We start from the raw sequence: 15,000 nt of genomic DNA on the forward strand, positions 1-15,000 counted from the left end.
ACCAAAGTTGCTTACTACATTAGCTACTTCGTTGCTTTCAATGCATTTTCCCATTGGCAACTACCGAAGTTGCTAACTGGCTAACAACTTCCCTTTTGAGAAACTCACCCCTGATTTGGAAATTTTGTCTACTTTTTCCCAGGGCCTGAGAGATGGCAGGGTGTCAGGTGAACCAGTGACCTCCTTGGTCAATGACTTGGTCACGTTTGGTTCACGCACAGTACAGCCGCTGCCACCGCCATTGCCTCTGGCATCTACGGCTACTGTCTGACCTGTGTGACACTTGTTTTTTTCGCAATACAGTGCAATACAGAGAGAGATATGAGCAAACAATCTGGCTCAAAATAGAAAGATGTGAGTGTGTGCAAATCTATAGACACAGACACATGCAAGCACGCACACACACACACACACACACACACACACACACACACACACACACACACACACACACACACACACACACACACACACACACACACACACACACACACACAAGCACTCACGCACTCCCTGCGTGTGTATGTAATGCTTCACTCACCAACAGTGTTGATGGGTCTCCTGTAGGGCACGAGTGTGTGTGTGTGTGTGTGTGTGCTTGCGTGTGTGCGCGTGCATGCGTGTGTGTGTGTGTGTGTGCTTGCGTGTGTGCACGTGCATGCGCGCGCGCGTGTGTGTGTGTGTGTGTGTGTGTGTGTGTGTGTGTGTGTGTGTGTGTGTGTGTGTGTGTGTGTGTGTGTGTGTGTGTGTGTGTGCTTGCGTGCGTGCGTGTGTGTATATGATGCTCCAACTCACCAACAGTGTTGATGGGTCTCCTGTAGGGCATGTGTGTGTGTGTGCTTGCGTGCGTGCGTGTGTGTATATGATGCTCCAACTCACCAACAGTGTTGATGGGTCTCCTGTAGGGCATCAGTCCAAAGCTGTACTGGAAGACGCCGCGTGCGTGGAACAGGGGCAGCGAGATACCCATGATGCTTTGCAGTTTGTCCTGAATGCTCCGCAGCCAGCCGCCTTTAGGGTTCTCCACCTGGTCGAACACCTCGTTCTCACCAAACGAGTACACCGGCACCAGGTGCGCACTGGGGATAACACACACACACACACACGCGCACACACGCAGACACACACACACACACACACACACACACACACACACACACATTACCAAACGAGTACACCGGCACCAGGTGCCCACTGGGAACACAAGAGTTATGTATGGAATAGCGGCCCACGAGGTGTCCCGAATCCCGATGTCAAGGGAAATAATGGACGAGGCGGAGTGTTCTAACAGCCCGACGGCGCAGCTTCGCCAAGTCCATTTTCCCTTGATATCGGGACACCTCGAAGGCCGCTATTCCGCTTATCACCCAGTTACCAGCATTTAAGAAATAATTTAGTAGCCTCTTACTGCAGCTGGGGTCGCCGGCGACCCTATTCACTTGCTGAAAATGCTTAACTACATCATAACAACATTGCTATGACATTACAGAGAGCCATAGTGCGGCGCTGATCTAAGACTTTGTTCGAAAGTAGATTAACCACTGCACTTGGTACATTGCTATGGGCACCACTTCCTAATCTAGTGAGACGCGCCTCTATCGGAGGCATGTAAGGACGCGCGCAGAATGTTGGGGTGACTTGACAACCAAATGCGATAGAATTGACGACTGGGTTTTTGACTTGACAACCAGATGCGATAGAATTAACGACGGGGTCTTGACTAGACAACCAGAGGCGATAGAACTAACGACGTGGTCTTGACTAGACAACAAGATGTGATAGAATTAGTAACGGCACTTCGCCAGAAAGTTAGGAAAGAAGCAACTTAGACGCCCAGGTGTCCTGCTACCGGGGAAATAAAGGACACCTGCTCAGCCAATCAGAAGACGTTCCGTCTGCTCACTGGGTGATAATACCAAACAAGTACAACGGCACTGTTCACACCAACCTGGCGTGCTGGGAGTCGAACCGGCAACCTTTGGGCTACAAGTCTACTATTTCTTTTATCTATTCACTTCATCAGACATTGTGATGTCACTATATCTCTTCTATAGTAAGTAAGAAAAGTAAAAAAGCAAGAGAAACGGGAGTTTGGGGACTTTACTTTCATTTTCATGTGACTTTGCTAGTCCTGCACCTTATCTTTTTTAAACGGATGTGAGTGCTTTTTCTCTGTAAAACCAGAGAGAGTAGAGAGAGAGAGGTTCCATTGGCCCATTGTTTCCGGGTTCTATTATTGCAAGGGGGAGGGGGGGGGGAATCCCCCTGTAGGCAGACCTAGGCAGACCTAAGGACTGTTCTATTCAATGTAGGAGTATTATGACACGCCCCTTTAGGCAGACCGGAATTTGGTCATGTTAGGTGCCCATAGCAACCTATTACATTGGCATATCTCTATATACTTAAAGAATCTCTGGTAAAACTCTGTAGCTTCTTACCCGTGTTCCATTGCCAGCTTGACGTGTGTGTGTGTGTGTGTGTGTGTGTGTGTGTGTGTGTGTGTGTGTGTGTGTGTGTGTGTGTGTGTGTGTGTGTTTACTTCTTACCCATATTCCATTGCCAGCTTGACGTGTGTGTGTGTGTGTGTGTGTGTGTGTGTGTGTGTGTGTGTGTGTGTGTGTGCGTGTGTATGTTTGTGTGTGGTGGGTGCGTGTGTGTGTGTGTGTGTGTGCGCGCGCATGTGTGTGTGTGTGTGTGTGTGTGTGTGTGTGTGTGTGTGTGTGTGTGTGTATTTACTTCTTACCCGTGTTCCATTGCCAGCTTGACGTGTGTGTCTGTGTGTGTGTGTGTGTGTGTGTGTGTGTGTGTTAGCTTCTTACCCATGTTCCATTGCCAGCTTGACATGTGTGTGTGTGTGTGTGTGTGTGTGTGTGTGTGTGTGTGTGTGTGTGTGTGTGTGTGTGTGTGTGTGTGTGTGTGTGTGTGTGTGTGTCTGTGTGTGTCTGTGTGTGTGTGTGTGTGTGTGTGTGTGTATTTACTTCTTACCCGTGTTCCATTGCCAGCTTGACGTGTGTGTGTGTGTGTGTGTGTGTGTGTGTGTGTGTGTGTGTGTGTGTGTGTGTGTGTGTGTGTGTGTGTGTGTGTGTGTGTGTGTGTGTGTGTGTGTGTATGTGTGTGTGTGTGTGTGTGTTAGCTTCGTACCCGTGTTCCATTGCCAGCTTGACAAAGCCCTTCCTATTGGCTAGAAGGACACAGTAGGCGCCCGGTCTGGCGTCCAGGGCTTCAGGAGCTCCGCCCACCGCGATGACCACCGCGTTCCCACCCCCTTTCCTCTGGAGCAGGTAGCTGGCACTGCCCTTATCCGAGGGGATCAGGCCTGCAACACACACACACACACACGCACCAAGACGGACACACACAGACACACACACGCACACACACACGCACGCGCACACACACACACACACACAGACATACGCATGCACACACGGACACACAGGCACGGTCGGACACAGACACACGTGCTTGCGCACACACACACACACACACACACACACACACACACACACACACACACACACACACACACACACACACACACACACACAGACACTTACACACACACACACACACACACACACACACACACACACACACACACACACACACACACACACACACACACACACACACACACACACACAAACATGTTGGTCAGTGAAGAAGCATGATAATCATCCTCTTCCTCTTCCTTTCTCTGTCTACTAGGACAATAATTGTGTGTTTGTGTGTGTGTGTGTGTGTGTGTGTGTGTGTGTGTGTGTGTGTATGTGTCTCTGTGTGTGTGTGTGTGTGTGTATGTGTGGGTGCATGTGTATTAGGACAAAATACTGTAGGTTAATGTGTGTGTGCGTGTGCATGCACGTGTGTGTGTTTGTAAAGTAAGGGAGGCAGGGCTCTAAATTAACACCAGCCATCTGGCCAAATGCTGGTGAAATTTCAATTTTGACTGGATGAAAAAAACGACTTACTAGCCACTTTGACCCATTAATGAGTGTGTGTTTGGCTAGTAAGATTAACATTTACAAGCCATTTTGGCTGGTGATGAAAACAATTCATTTAGAGCCCTGAAGGGTGCAGTAAGCACAGGGTGTGTGTGTGTGTGTGTGTGTGTGTGTGTGTGTGTGTGTGTGTGTGTGTGTGTGTGTGTGTGTGTGTGTGTGTGTGTGTGTGTGTGTGTGTGTGTGTGTGTGTGTATGCGTGCGCGCACTTGCACGTACGTGCGTGCGTGTGTGTGTGTGTGTGCGTCTGGCAGGCGTGTGGGTGTGTGTGTGTGCATGTGTGTGTGTGTAATGGGTGTGTGTGTCTACATGCATGCATCACCTCCACACATGATGTAGTCCCTGAAGAAAGGCGCCCTGAACCACAGGGGCAGCATGAGTAGATAGGGGCTGAGGCCGGGGAAGAGGGCCGCGAAACCCGTGGCCCCCGTGCAGAAGTTAATGAAGGCCCCCGCCACCAGGATGCCATGCGGGTGGAAACCAATGATGTAGTTCTGACGAGGGTCCAGGTCTGCAGTCTTCACCAGCTGAAATAGAAGACACATGAACAGAGTTCTATAAAGTTAGAAGTACTGGGGGGGCGCTGTGGCGCAGCGCGCTAAGCCCCCCACACCTGGGCTTGCATGCCCTTGGGGGACCCCGGTTCGAGTCCGGCCGGGGTCATTTCCCAACCCTACCCCCATCTCTCTCCACACTCACTTCCTGTCACACCTTCACTGTCCTATCGGAAATAAAGGCCCAAAAAGCCCATTAAAAAAAAAAATATATATATATATATATACATATATAAAAAATCAGAAGTACTAGAAGTACTGTTAGAAATATGCAGGACGCCTATGAGGGCTGAAACACAGGACATGGGACTCAGATGTTAGGACAGGGGGTGGAAGCCAATGATGCAGTTCTGATGTGGGTCCAGATCTGCAGTCTTCACCAGCTGAAATAGACCACACATGAACAGAGCAGCAACTATGTTATAACCTTACTGTCACCAAGATTGTAATGGCTATGTCTTAATCTGTTACTTAAGGATCTCAGTGCTGTCAAAGCAATGTCGTTATGATGTAGTTGAGTATTTTCAGTAAATAGTGAATAGGCCTGCTGGCGACCCCATCTGCAGTAAGAGGCTACATGAAGTAGAAGTACTTAGAGATGTATTTACAACACCAGTACCCCAGTACACTAGTGTTGTAATTACACCTCTAAGAGTATTCCTACTTCTAGGGGGCGCTGTGGCGCAGCAGCGCTAAGCCCCCAACATTTGGGCTTGCATGCCCATGGGGACCCCGGTTCGAGTCCACCCGGAGTCATTTCCCGATCCCACCCCGTCTCTCTGTCCCACTCTCTTCCTGTCACCATCTCAGACTGTCCTATCAAATAAAGGCATAAAATTCCCTAAAAATATTACAAAAACAAAAACAAAAAATCCAGGCCTGCTGTATTGCAACGAAACTCTTCACCAACACCAAAAATACCAAAAATACCAAAAAATACCCTACTTACAACAACAACAACAACAACAACAACACTAGAACAGTAGAGACCTTTGCTGACCTATCTACTCCGTATCCTGACCTATCTACTCTACTCCTCATAGTACTCCCCTACTTACTACAACAACAACAACAACAACAACAACACTAGCACAGTAGACACATTTGCCTGACCTATCTACTCCGTATCCTGACCTATCTACTCTACTCCTCATAGTACTCCCCTACTTACTACAACAACAACAACAACAACAACAACACTAGCACAGTAGACACATTTGCCTGACCTATCTACTCCGTATCCTGACCTATCTACTCTACTCCTCATAGTACTCCCCTACTTACTACAACAACAACAACAACAACAACAACACTAGGACAGTAGACACCTTGGCCTGACCTATCTACTCTACTCCTCATAGTACTCCCCTACTTACTACAACAACAACAACACAGTAGACACCTTTGCCTGACCCTCTACTCCTCATAGTACTATCCTACTTACTACAACAACAACACTAGCACAGTAGAAACCTTTGCCTGCCCTATCTACTCCTCCTGGTACTCCCATACTTACTACAACAACACTAGCACACTAGACACCTTTGCCTCTTTATCTCCTACTCCTAGTACTCTGCACAACACAGGGGGGAGATAAACTCTACTCCGTATCCTGACCTATCTCCTCTACTCCTCCTGGTACTATCCTACTTACTACTAACAACAACAACACTAGCACAGTAGACACCTTTGCCTGACCCCAGAGAGAGTAGAGAGTAGAGAGAGAGAGGTTCCATTGGCCCATTGTTTCCTGGTTCTATTATTGCAGGGGGGGATCCCCCTTTAGGCAGACCAAGGCAGACCTAAGGACTGTGGAAGAGCGAGCTGCTTTAAAAGAATTGACAGATAATAAGGACATTATTATTAGGAAAGCGGACAAGGGTGGTGCTCTGGTTGTGTTGAGATACGACCAATACATTGGAGAGGCCCAGAGACAGTTGGGGGACACTGCTTTTTATGTTCCTTTGAAGAGTAACCCAACGGAGACTTTAGTGAAGGACCTCCACGAAATACTTCTCCAGGCAAAAGATAACGAGTTGATCTCCACGCAGGAACTGGATTTTCTTTTTAAACCCCACCCACGGATGGCAGCGTTCTACCTCCTCCCTAAGGTGCACAAGAGTATGACAAACCCACCGGGAAGACCAGTGATCTCAGGGAATGATACACTGATGGAACCCATTTCCAAGTATGTGGACTTTTTTATTAAACCACTTCTACCATCACTACCAGCATACATACAGGACACCACTGATGTTCTATGCCAAATAAGGGACCATAACTTTATTGGTCCAGATGCGCTTCTGGTGACCATGGATGTCGAGGCGCTTTACACGAACATTGATCACGAGCAAGGGCTCGCTGCTTTAAGACACTTTCTCGACAGACGCCCACTCCCACACAGCCCTCCCACTGACTTCTTGGTCAAGTTAACAGACTGGACATTGAACAATAACATTTTTTTGTTTCAGGACCAACTTTTTAAGCAAATTAAAGGCTGCGCAATGGTGTCGTGTTTTAGCCCATAGTATGCGGGATTGTTCATGGGGAAGTGGGAGGAAGATGTTGTCTTAACTAATGACAACATCTTTAAAGATAAGATCAGATGGTGGGCCCGTTATATTGATGACGTCATCTTATGGTGGGATGGTAATGAAAATGAACTACTGGCTTTTCATAGTTACCTGAATGCGGCCAACCAGAATATCAAATTGTCTTTAGACTACAGTAAAGAAAAGATAAACTTTTTGGACCTTGAAATTTATAAAGATGAGGATGGCTACCTACACACAAGTATTTTTAGAAAAGAGGCTCACAAGAATACTGTCTTACATGCGAAAAGTTTTCACCCCCCCTCATTAATTAAGAACATCCCTTTCGGGCAGTTCCAAAGATTACGACGAATTTGTGATGACTCACGTGACTATGACTTAAAAAGTAAAGAAATGTATGGTCGTTTTGTTCAGCGCGGCTACTCATCTAATACCTTGAATATGGCGCTGGAGAGAGCCAACTCCATCGAACGTAGCTCTTTATTGACACGTAAACCCGCACCTGCTAAACAGGATAGGGTATTCTTTTCGACGCGCTATAGTACCAATGCGCCGTCTATAGTCAATGCGATTAAATCTAATTGGGATATGTTGAAATGCGATACTTCCTTGCAAAATATATTTGATGAACGACCTATTTTCACGTATAGGAGAGCCCCTACATTGAGGGACATACTGGTGAGAAGTTATACGCCGGCAAAAGAAAAAAGTACATGGTTACCCACGGTGCCCAATGGCACTTTTAAATGTGGACATTGTAATGTTTGCGACATTGTCTCCAAGACAAAAGGCTTTACCCACCCTGTCACTCTTGCTACATATCCTACCAGGCACTTTATAAATTGTAAGAGCACCCATGTGATTTACATTCTGCAATGTGGATTATGTGAGGCTTTTTACGTGGGGCGCACTAAGAGACGCTTCCAGGACCGCCTTTCTGAACATAAATATGCGGCACGGGTTGGTAACTGCGAATATGCTATGACAAGGCACTTTGTGGAGACCCACAATAACAAAACGGTTAAATTCAGTGCTATGGGCATTGACTGTGTCCCTTCTACCCCTAGGAGAGGGGACAGACAAAAAATATTGAATCAGAAAGAGAATAGGTGGATATATAAATTAAATGCCACGTCAACTCCTGGACTGAATGATTCATTTGAGATGATGCCTTTTCTATAGCTATTACACTGCGTTGTAATCTTGACTTGATATAGGGGAACCCCCTGTTTTATACTATTTCATGAATACTGTATTGATGATTTTGTTTCATTTTCATTCTTTCACTTTTTCTCTCCTAGTTGTGTGTGTTTTTTTTAGGACGACGAGGAGGCGGTGCGTCATGACCAATTTCCGCCTACCTGTCAATCACCCGTCAAACCCCTGTCAAACTTTTCTTTTGTTACCTGCGCCAGTGACGCTTCAGTATTGACTCTCCTGATGAAGGCCACTCCTTGGCCGAAACATGTTGGCGTTTTTAACTTTTCTACAATGATTTAGCCATTTAATAAAGCTATTTTAACTTTTTTGGGAAGAGTGCCTTGGATACTTCGTTTCTTTTGCATCCTATTTTTTGACCAAAGAGCACCTTCGGACTACCAACTAAAAACGCCGTAGCCCTCCAACTTTTCCTATTGTTCCAGACCTAAGGACTGTTCTATTCAATGCTAGGAGTATTATGACACGCCCATTTAGGCAGACCGAAACCTGGTAATGTTAGGTGCCCATAGCCCCTATCTACTCCGTATCCTGACCTATCTACTCTACTCTACTCCTCCTAGTACTCCTCTACTTACAACAACACTAGCACAGTAGACACATTTGCCTGACCTATCTACTCCGTATCCTGACCTATCTACTCTACTCCTCATAGTACTCCCCTACTTACTACAACAACAACAACAACAACAACAACAACACTAGAACAGTAGAGACCTTTGCCTGACCTATCTACTCCGTATCCTGACCTATCTACTCTACTCCTCATAGTACTCCCCTACTTACTACAACAACAACAACAACAACAACAACACTAGGACAGTAGACACCTTGGCCTGACCTATCTACTCCTCCTGGTACTCCCCTACTTACTACAACAACAACAACACAGTAGACACCTTTGTCTGACCCTCTACTCCTCATAGTACTATCCTACTTACTACAACAACAACACTAGCACAGTAGAAACCTTTGCCTGCCCTATCTACTCCTCCTGGTACTCCCATACTTACTACAACAACAACACTAGAACAGTAGAGACCTTTGCCTGGCCCTCTACTCTACTCCTCCTAGTACTCCTCTACTTACAACAACACTAGCACAGTAGACACATTTGCCTGACCTATCTACTCCTCATAGTACTCCCCTACTTACTACAACAACAACAACACAGTAGACACCTTTGCCTGACCCTCTACTCTACTCTACTCCTAGTACTCTGCACAACACAGGGGGGAGATAAACTCTTCACCAACACCAAAAAACCCTACAGTACTTACTACAGTACAACAACAACAACAACACTGACGCCTTTGCCTTACCCTCTACTCTACTCTACTCCTCCTAGTACTCTCCTACTTACAACACAGGGGGGAGATAAACTACAGTACAACAACAACAACACTGGCACAGACACCTTTGCCTGACCTTTGCCTGACCTATCTCCTCTACTCTCCTCCTCCTGGTACTCTCCTCGGCACAACACAACACGGGGGGGAGATAAACCTAACAGGCCGCTGCTGCCAAAGGTTGCTTTGCAGCACACAAACAGGATTGAAAACAAAGCAGTCCAGGGGTTGCTGTTGTGCTGTGTGTGTGTGTGTGTGTGCGTGTGCGTGTGTGTGTGTGTGTGTGTGTGTGTGTGTGTGTGTGTGTGTGTGTGTGTGTGTGTGTGTGTGTGTGTCTGTGTGTGTGTCTGTGTGTGTGTACGTGTGTGTGCGTGTGTGTCAGGCACGTGCACTCCAATACGGCAGGGGAGGCACGGCCTCACCAGCTCCTGATGAGAATGATGAGATGCAGTTAATGTGAATAATAGTAACAATAACAGCTATTGTTTTCGAGCATCTACACCATAACTACCATTTGAGCAGTATTTAAACAGTTGCACTCATTTTCAACCATTTCCGTGGCCAAAATCGTAATATTTGCCCATTTCATGTCAAATTGCTCCGAATACGCTGAATTTGGGGCAACTCTGAACTGGCCTCACCCCGGATTGCGCAATCCCTCGTTAACAAGTTTGCGCGCATGCGCCATGTTGCTCGTTCTGTGAATGCAACCTGGTAATATTGTATTAAACGTTTTTATACACTTAATAGAAGTATGTATGGTGTGCCCTCATTTCCTGATATTTTTAAAATATTTTCTACGTGTGATTATCATTTCTTTACTCTGGACGCTTTGGCATAACGCCCACTGAAAGATACAATGGTGAGGCGAGCTGTAGCCTGGCCGCAGACTCCTTCTGGTGTTGAGTCTTGCTGGACAGTTACGTCATAGCGAATCTGAAGTTCACAATACAATCACTCGGTGTTGTTGGCTAGCTTGTTAACTTTGACTGCTACAAGTGGATTTCATAACGAAACTAAGAGCATTCTCAAAGTTGGATTTCCAAGGGGAAAATATGTGATAAAGAATGGAGGACCGACAGAGCTGAAGGGTTTGCTACTCAGGTGACCGGTCAGAATAACTACCCGATCATTTCAAAGTGAGTGGTACAACACTGCAGAAAATATTTGTTGTTTCCCCTGTGTCTTGTTTGCAACCGGCGAGAATGTGTGGAAGACCATTCGCATGGGATTTTACGACTTAACAATTTACTAAGGACTAAGGAGCCTCACGAAACACAAATCCTCGCGGCTACTCATATTCAATGCCAAATTGCTTTGGACGTTTGGGGCGACGTTTGGGGCTTTGGATGAACAGCACCGGCTAAAGTAACGTTAGCATGCACAACGCAAGTGAAGGAAAAGAGCGGCGCATGGACCTGATGCACGCGTTCAGGTAAGACCAATATCCTATGTGTGTGAAGCCTGTGTTTGTGAGACCCGTGGGGAGAAAGGGAATCCGCCGTGATTCTGTCCAGTGTGGTAGCTCTTGTGATGGGCACCGGATTCTCATGTGCCCGGTAACTGTTTGTAAAGTTGAGTACAGGGTACCGTTGAGGTAAATCAAATATACCCGTGTAACTACAAGACTCTGATTTAATTCCAAGGTGTAGGCATAACAGAAATGACAGTCCCAAAATATTTGGTGACCATATCGAAGCGTGTAATATCTGTTTACGTTGACATTCGCTTCCTGCCACACCTTTGTCCCACATCTACTCTCCCCTCACCTCCTCTCCTCTCCCCTCCTCTCCCTTTGCCTCTCCTCTCCTCTCCTGCACTCCCCCTCTCCTCTCTTCTAGCTCCTCTCCTCTCCCCCCCCTCTTCCTCTCTTTTCCCATCTCCTATCCTGTCCTCTCTTTTCCCATCTCCTTTCCTCTCCTTTCCACTCCCCCCTCTCCTCTCTTCTCTCCTTTCCTCTCATCTCCTCTCCTCTCCTCTCTTTTCCCATCTCCTATCCTGTCCTCTCTTTTCCCATCTCCTCTCCTCTTCTCTCTTCTCCTCTCCCTCTCCTCTCCTTGAGCTCCTCTCCACTCCTCCTCCTTTCTCCTCTCATCTCTTCTCCTCTCTCTTCTCCTCTCTCTTCTCCTCCCCTCTCATCTCCTCTCTCCTCTTCTCTCCTCCTCTCCTCTCCTCTCCCCTCCCCTTCTCTCCTCTCCTCTCCTCTTCTCTCCTCTCCTCTCCTCTCCACTACTCTCCTCTCCTCTGCTGTCCACATTGGTGATGTGTGGTTTATGTGAGACCACTGTTTGAATCCTCTGTGTGTGTGTGTGTGTGTGTGTGTGTGTGTGTGTGTGTGTGTGTGTGTGTGTGTGTGTGTGTGTGAGAGAGATCTAATAGCATTTTCTCTGCGGAAATGCAGTAAGCTTATGTCAAAATATGTAGGCCTACCTTATGTTAAGAAAGCTGCTATGACATATGGAACTTGTCGGTAGGCCTATTTGGCAATTATTTATTTGAAAATCTGATATTGAAAAAGTTGCCTCACCAGCCATAAATCCCAGTGCACGTCACTGGTGTGTGTGTGTGTGTGTGTGTGTGTGTGTGTGTGTGTGTGTGTGTGTGTGTGCGTGTGTGCATGTGCGTGTGTGTGTGTACGCGCGCGGGTGTGTGTGTGTGTGTGTTGTACAACAGATTAGCAGGCCTAGTTCAAGGCTGAGCAGGGTGGAGGCCAATGTGTAGCGCAGATGAAAACAAACAGGTTGTTTGGAGCAGCACTGGATTACGCTGGAGAGAGCAGCACTGGGTTACTGTACAGAAGACTGAGCAGCCCTGGGTTACTGTTTATAAGACTGCCCAGTGTTGGGTTACTGTTTATAAGACTGCCCAGTGTTGGGTTACTGTTTATAAGACTGCCCAGTGTTGGGTTACTGTACATTAGACTGCCCAGTGTTGGGTTACTCTACATTAGACTGCCCAGTGTTGGGTTACTCTACATTAGACTGCCCAGTGTTGGGTTACTGTTTATAAGACTGCCCAGTACTGGGTTACTCAACATAAGACTGCGCAGCGCTGGGTTACTGTACAGCCCTGGGTTACTCTACATTAGACTGCCCAGTGTTGGGTTACTCTACATTAGACTACCCAGTGTTGGGTTACTCTACATTACACTGCCCAGTGTTGCGCTACTCTACATTAGACTTTGGGTTACAGTTTATAAGACTGCCCAGTGTTGGGTTACTCTACATTAGACTGCCCAGTGTTGGGTTACTCTACATTAGACTGCCCAGTGCTGTTGGGTTACTCTACATTAGACTGCCCAGTGCTGTTGGGTTACTCTACATTAGACTGCCCAGTGCTGTTGGGTTACTCTACATGAGACTGCCCAGTGTTGGGTTACTCTACATTAGACTGCCCAGTGTTGGGTTACTCTACATTACAGGCACTCAGGCTCTCTACAAGAAAGGCCAGAGTAGACTCCACCTGCTGCGGAGACTGAGGTCCTTTGGGGTTCAACAAACCCTACTGAGGACCTTTTACGACTCTGTGGTCTCCTCTGTTGTGTTTTATGGGGTGGTGTGCTGGGGCAGCAGCATCACAGCAGCTGAGGCAAAGAAACTTAATAAACTGGTGAGGAAGGCTGGCTCTGTCCTGGGCTGCAGCCTTGACACTGTGGAAGTGGTGGGGGACAGGAGGATGTCGACGAAATTGTCATCAATCCTGGCTAACACCATCCACCCCCTGCACGGAACAGTGGCAGCCCTGCTGAGCCCACTGAGCAGTAGACTCCTCCACCCAAACTGCAGAACAGATAAGCATTGTATATACAGTAAGCCAAAAAGGGTTAACTTTTTTTTCCAAACAAAGTGCATTAGAGAAGGTTTTAGTGTAGAGGAAGTTAGCTAGTGCATCAGAGGTGAGTGCAGTAAATATTGGCACTTGTTCCCACACAGATTAGCATCTAGCCAACCAGGGGCCGAGTAATGACCAGGCCTACTGACCCTTTCACCCCAACCCCCTGCCATAAAGGACCTTACATAGCATGCATATAGGCAGGGGACAGGCCCCAACCCCCTGCCATAAAAGATCTTGGGCAGGGGCATAGTGTAACGGAGGCCAACTAGCAGAGTGTGGCGTGGAACGTTAGTAAACCTCCCTCCCAAAGCCTCAATACAGTGTGGTAACGTTGGGTTATGGGACCGTCCCTTTAGCTCAGCGGTCTCGTGCTGTGCCAAGGTGGCAGGTTTGTGGCCCAGAAACACCTCCATCACAATAGCACCAAACTCAGGGTCCTCTCCACCTAGCTCCAATACACTCCCATCAACCCATTTTAGCCTAGGCCCTTTTTTGGAGAAGGTGCCTTCTGCCTATTAAAACCTGAATATCTCAGCCTCTGAAGAACATAAAAACATGACATATTTTGCATTTAAAACATGGGACTCTTATTTTGCATTGGAATATGTTCATTCAGCTTTAACATACCCACATGTTTAATAAAAAAAAACCCTCAAATCTCAAGAGCCTGAATGCAGCGTACTGTATATGCCGCTCCAGGACACAATAGGTTAATCTGATGTTACGGCTTCCAGTAATGTCATGGCATTATTGTTATGATGTAGTTGAGTTTTTCCAGCAAGGAGTGAACAGGCCCGTTGACAGGCCCATCTGCAGTAAGACACTATTCTGTAAACAAAAATCTACCTGTTGGCCATCGATATGTGAGGCCCTGGTGACTCAATCCCACTTCATGTTGCCTCCCTATTTCAACACTCCTGTGGATGAGCAAATCCAAGCACATCAATGTCTATCTGTGTGATGTCAGGTTAAAAAAAACATAACAGGCGCCAGTGTAATGTGAAGTTACAGTAACCACATATGTGCTGATTTTCAGCCTAAGGATACTTTGGTCCATAATCCGGACCGTTCCTGTAGCAACTGATCAACATGACTTTTTTTTTAGAAGATCAGCATTCCCCTACTGCAGTGGTTCCCAACCTTTTTCAACTTGGGGCCCACTCAAAATTGTCAAAAATGTTCGGGGCCCACCTCTGACCCAATTAAGAATAAAACTCAAATATATCAACAACAACACACACCAAAATATGATTATTATTTTTGGAAAATTATTTCAAGGCCCACTTGGAATACCTTCAGGGCACACCAGTGGGCCCCGGCCCATAGGTTGGGAACCACTGCCCTACTGTACATTTTAGGTTTTACCACTGAGAAAGACAGAGGTGTTCAATAACATGAGTTACTTAATACGATTTTGCAAAAGTAATGAAACCATTAAATAACTTGATCTTTAAGACTGGCATATGTTCCATCAACAGATTAGCATATTAGC

At 46.7% G+C, this 15,000-nt stretch overlaps 1 protein-coding gene across 1 annotated transcript in view; it reads right to left on the minus strand.

Moving 5' to 3' along the window:
- The window catches only part of mogat2 (monoacylglycerol O-acyltransferase 2), a 38,853-nt gene that overhangs the window by 1,256 nt on the left and 22,597 nt on the right, over positions 1-15,000 (minus strand). The window contains exons 3-5 of the mRNA XM_063202752.1: positions 4,324-4,528; positions 3,142-3,316; positions 880-1,079 (exon numbers count right to left, since the gene is read on the minus strand). Coding sequence (XP_063058822.1) covers positions 880-1,079; positions 3,142-3,316; positions 4,324-4,528 — 580 coding nt within the window. The remainder of the gene's footprint in view (positions 1-879; positions 1,080-3,141; positions 3,317-4,323; positions 4,529-15,000) is intronic.

Source organism: Engraulis encrasicolus, chromosome 7 (genome assembly GCF_034702125.1).
Source record: "Engraulis encrasicolus isolate BLACKSEA-1 chromosome 7, IST_EnEncr_1.0, whole genome shotgun sequence".
NCBI lineage: Eukaryota > Metazoa > Chordata > Actinopteri > Clupeiformes > Engraulidae > Engraulis > Engraulis encrasicolus.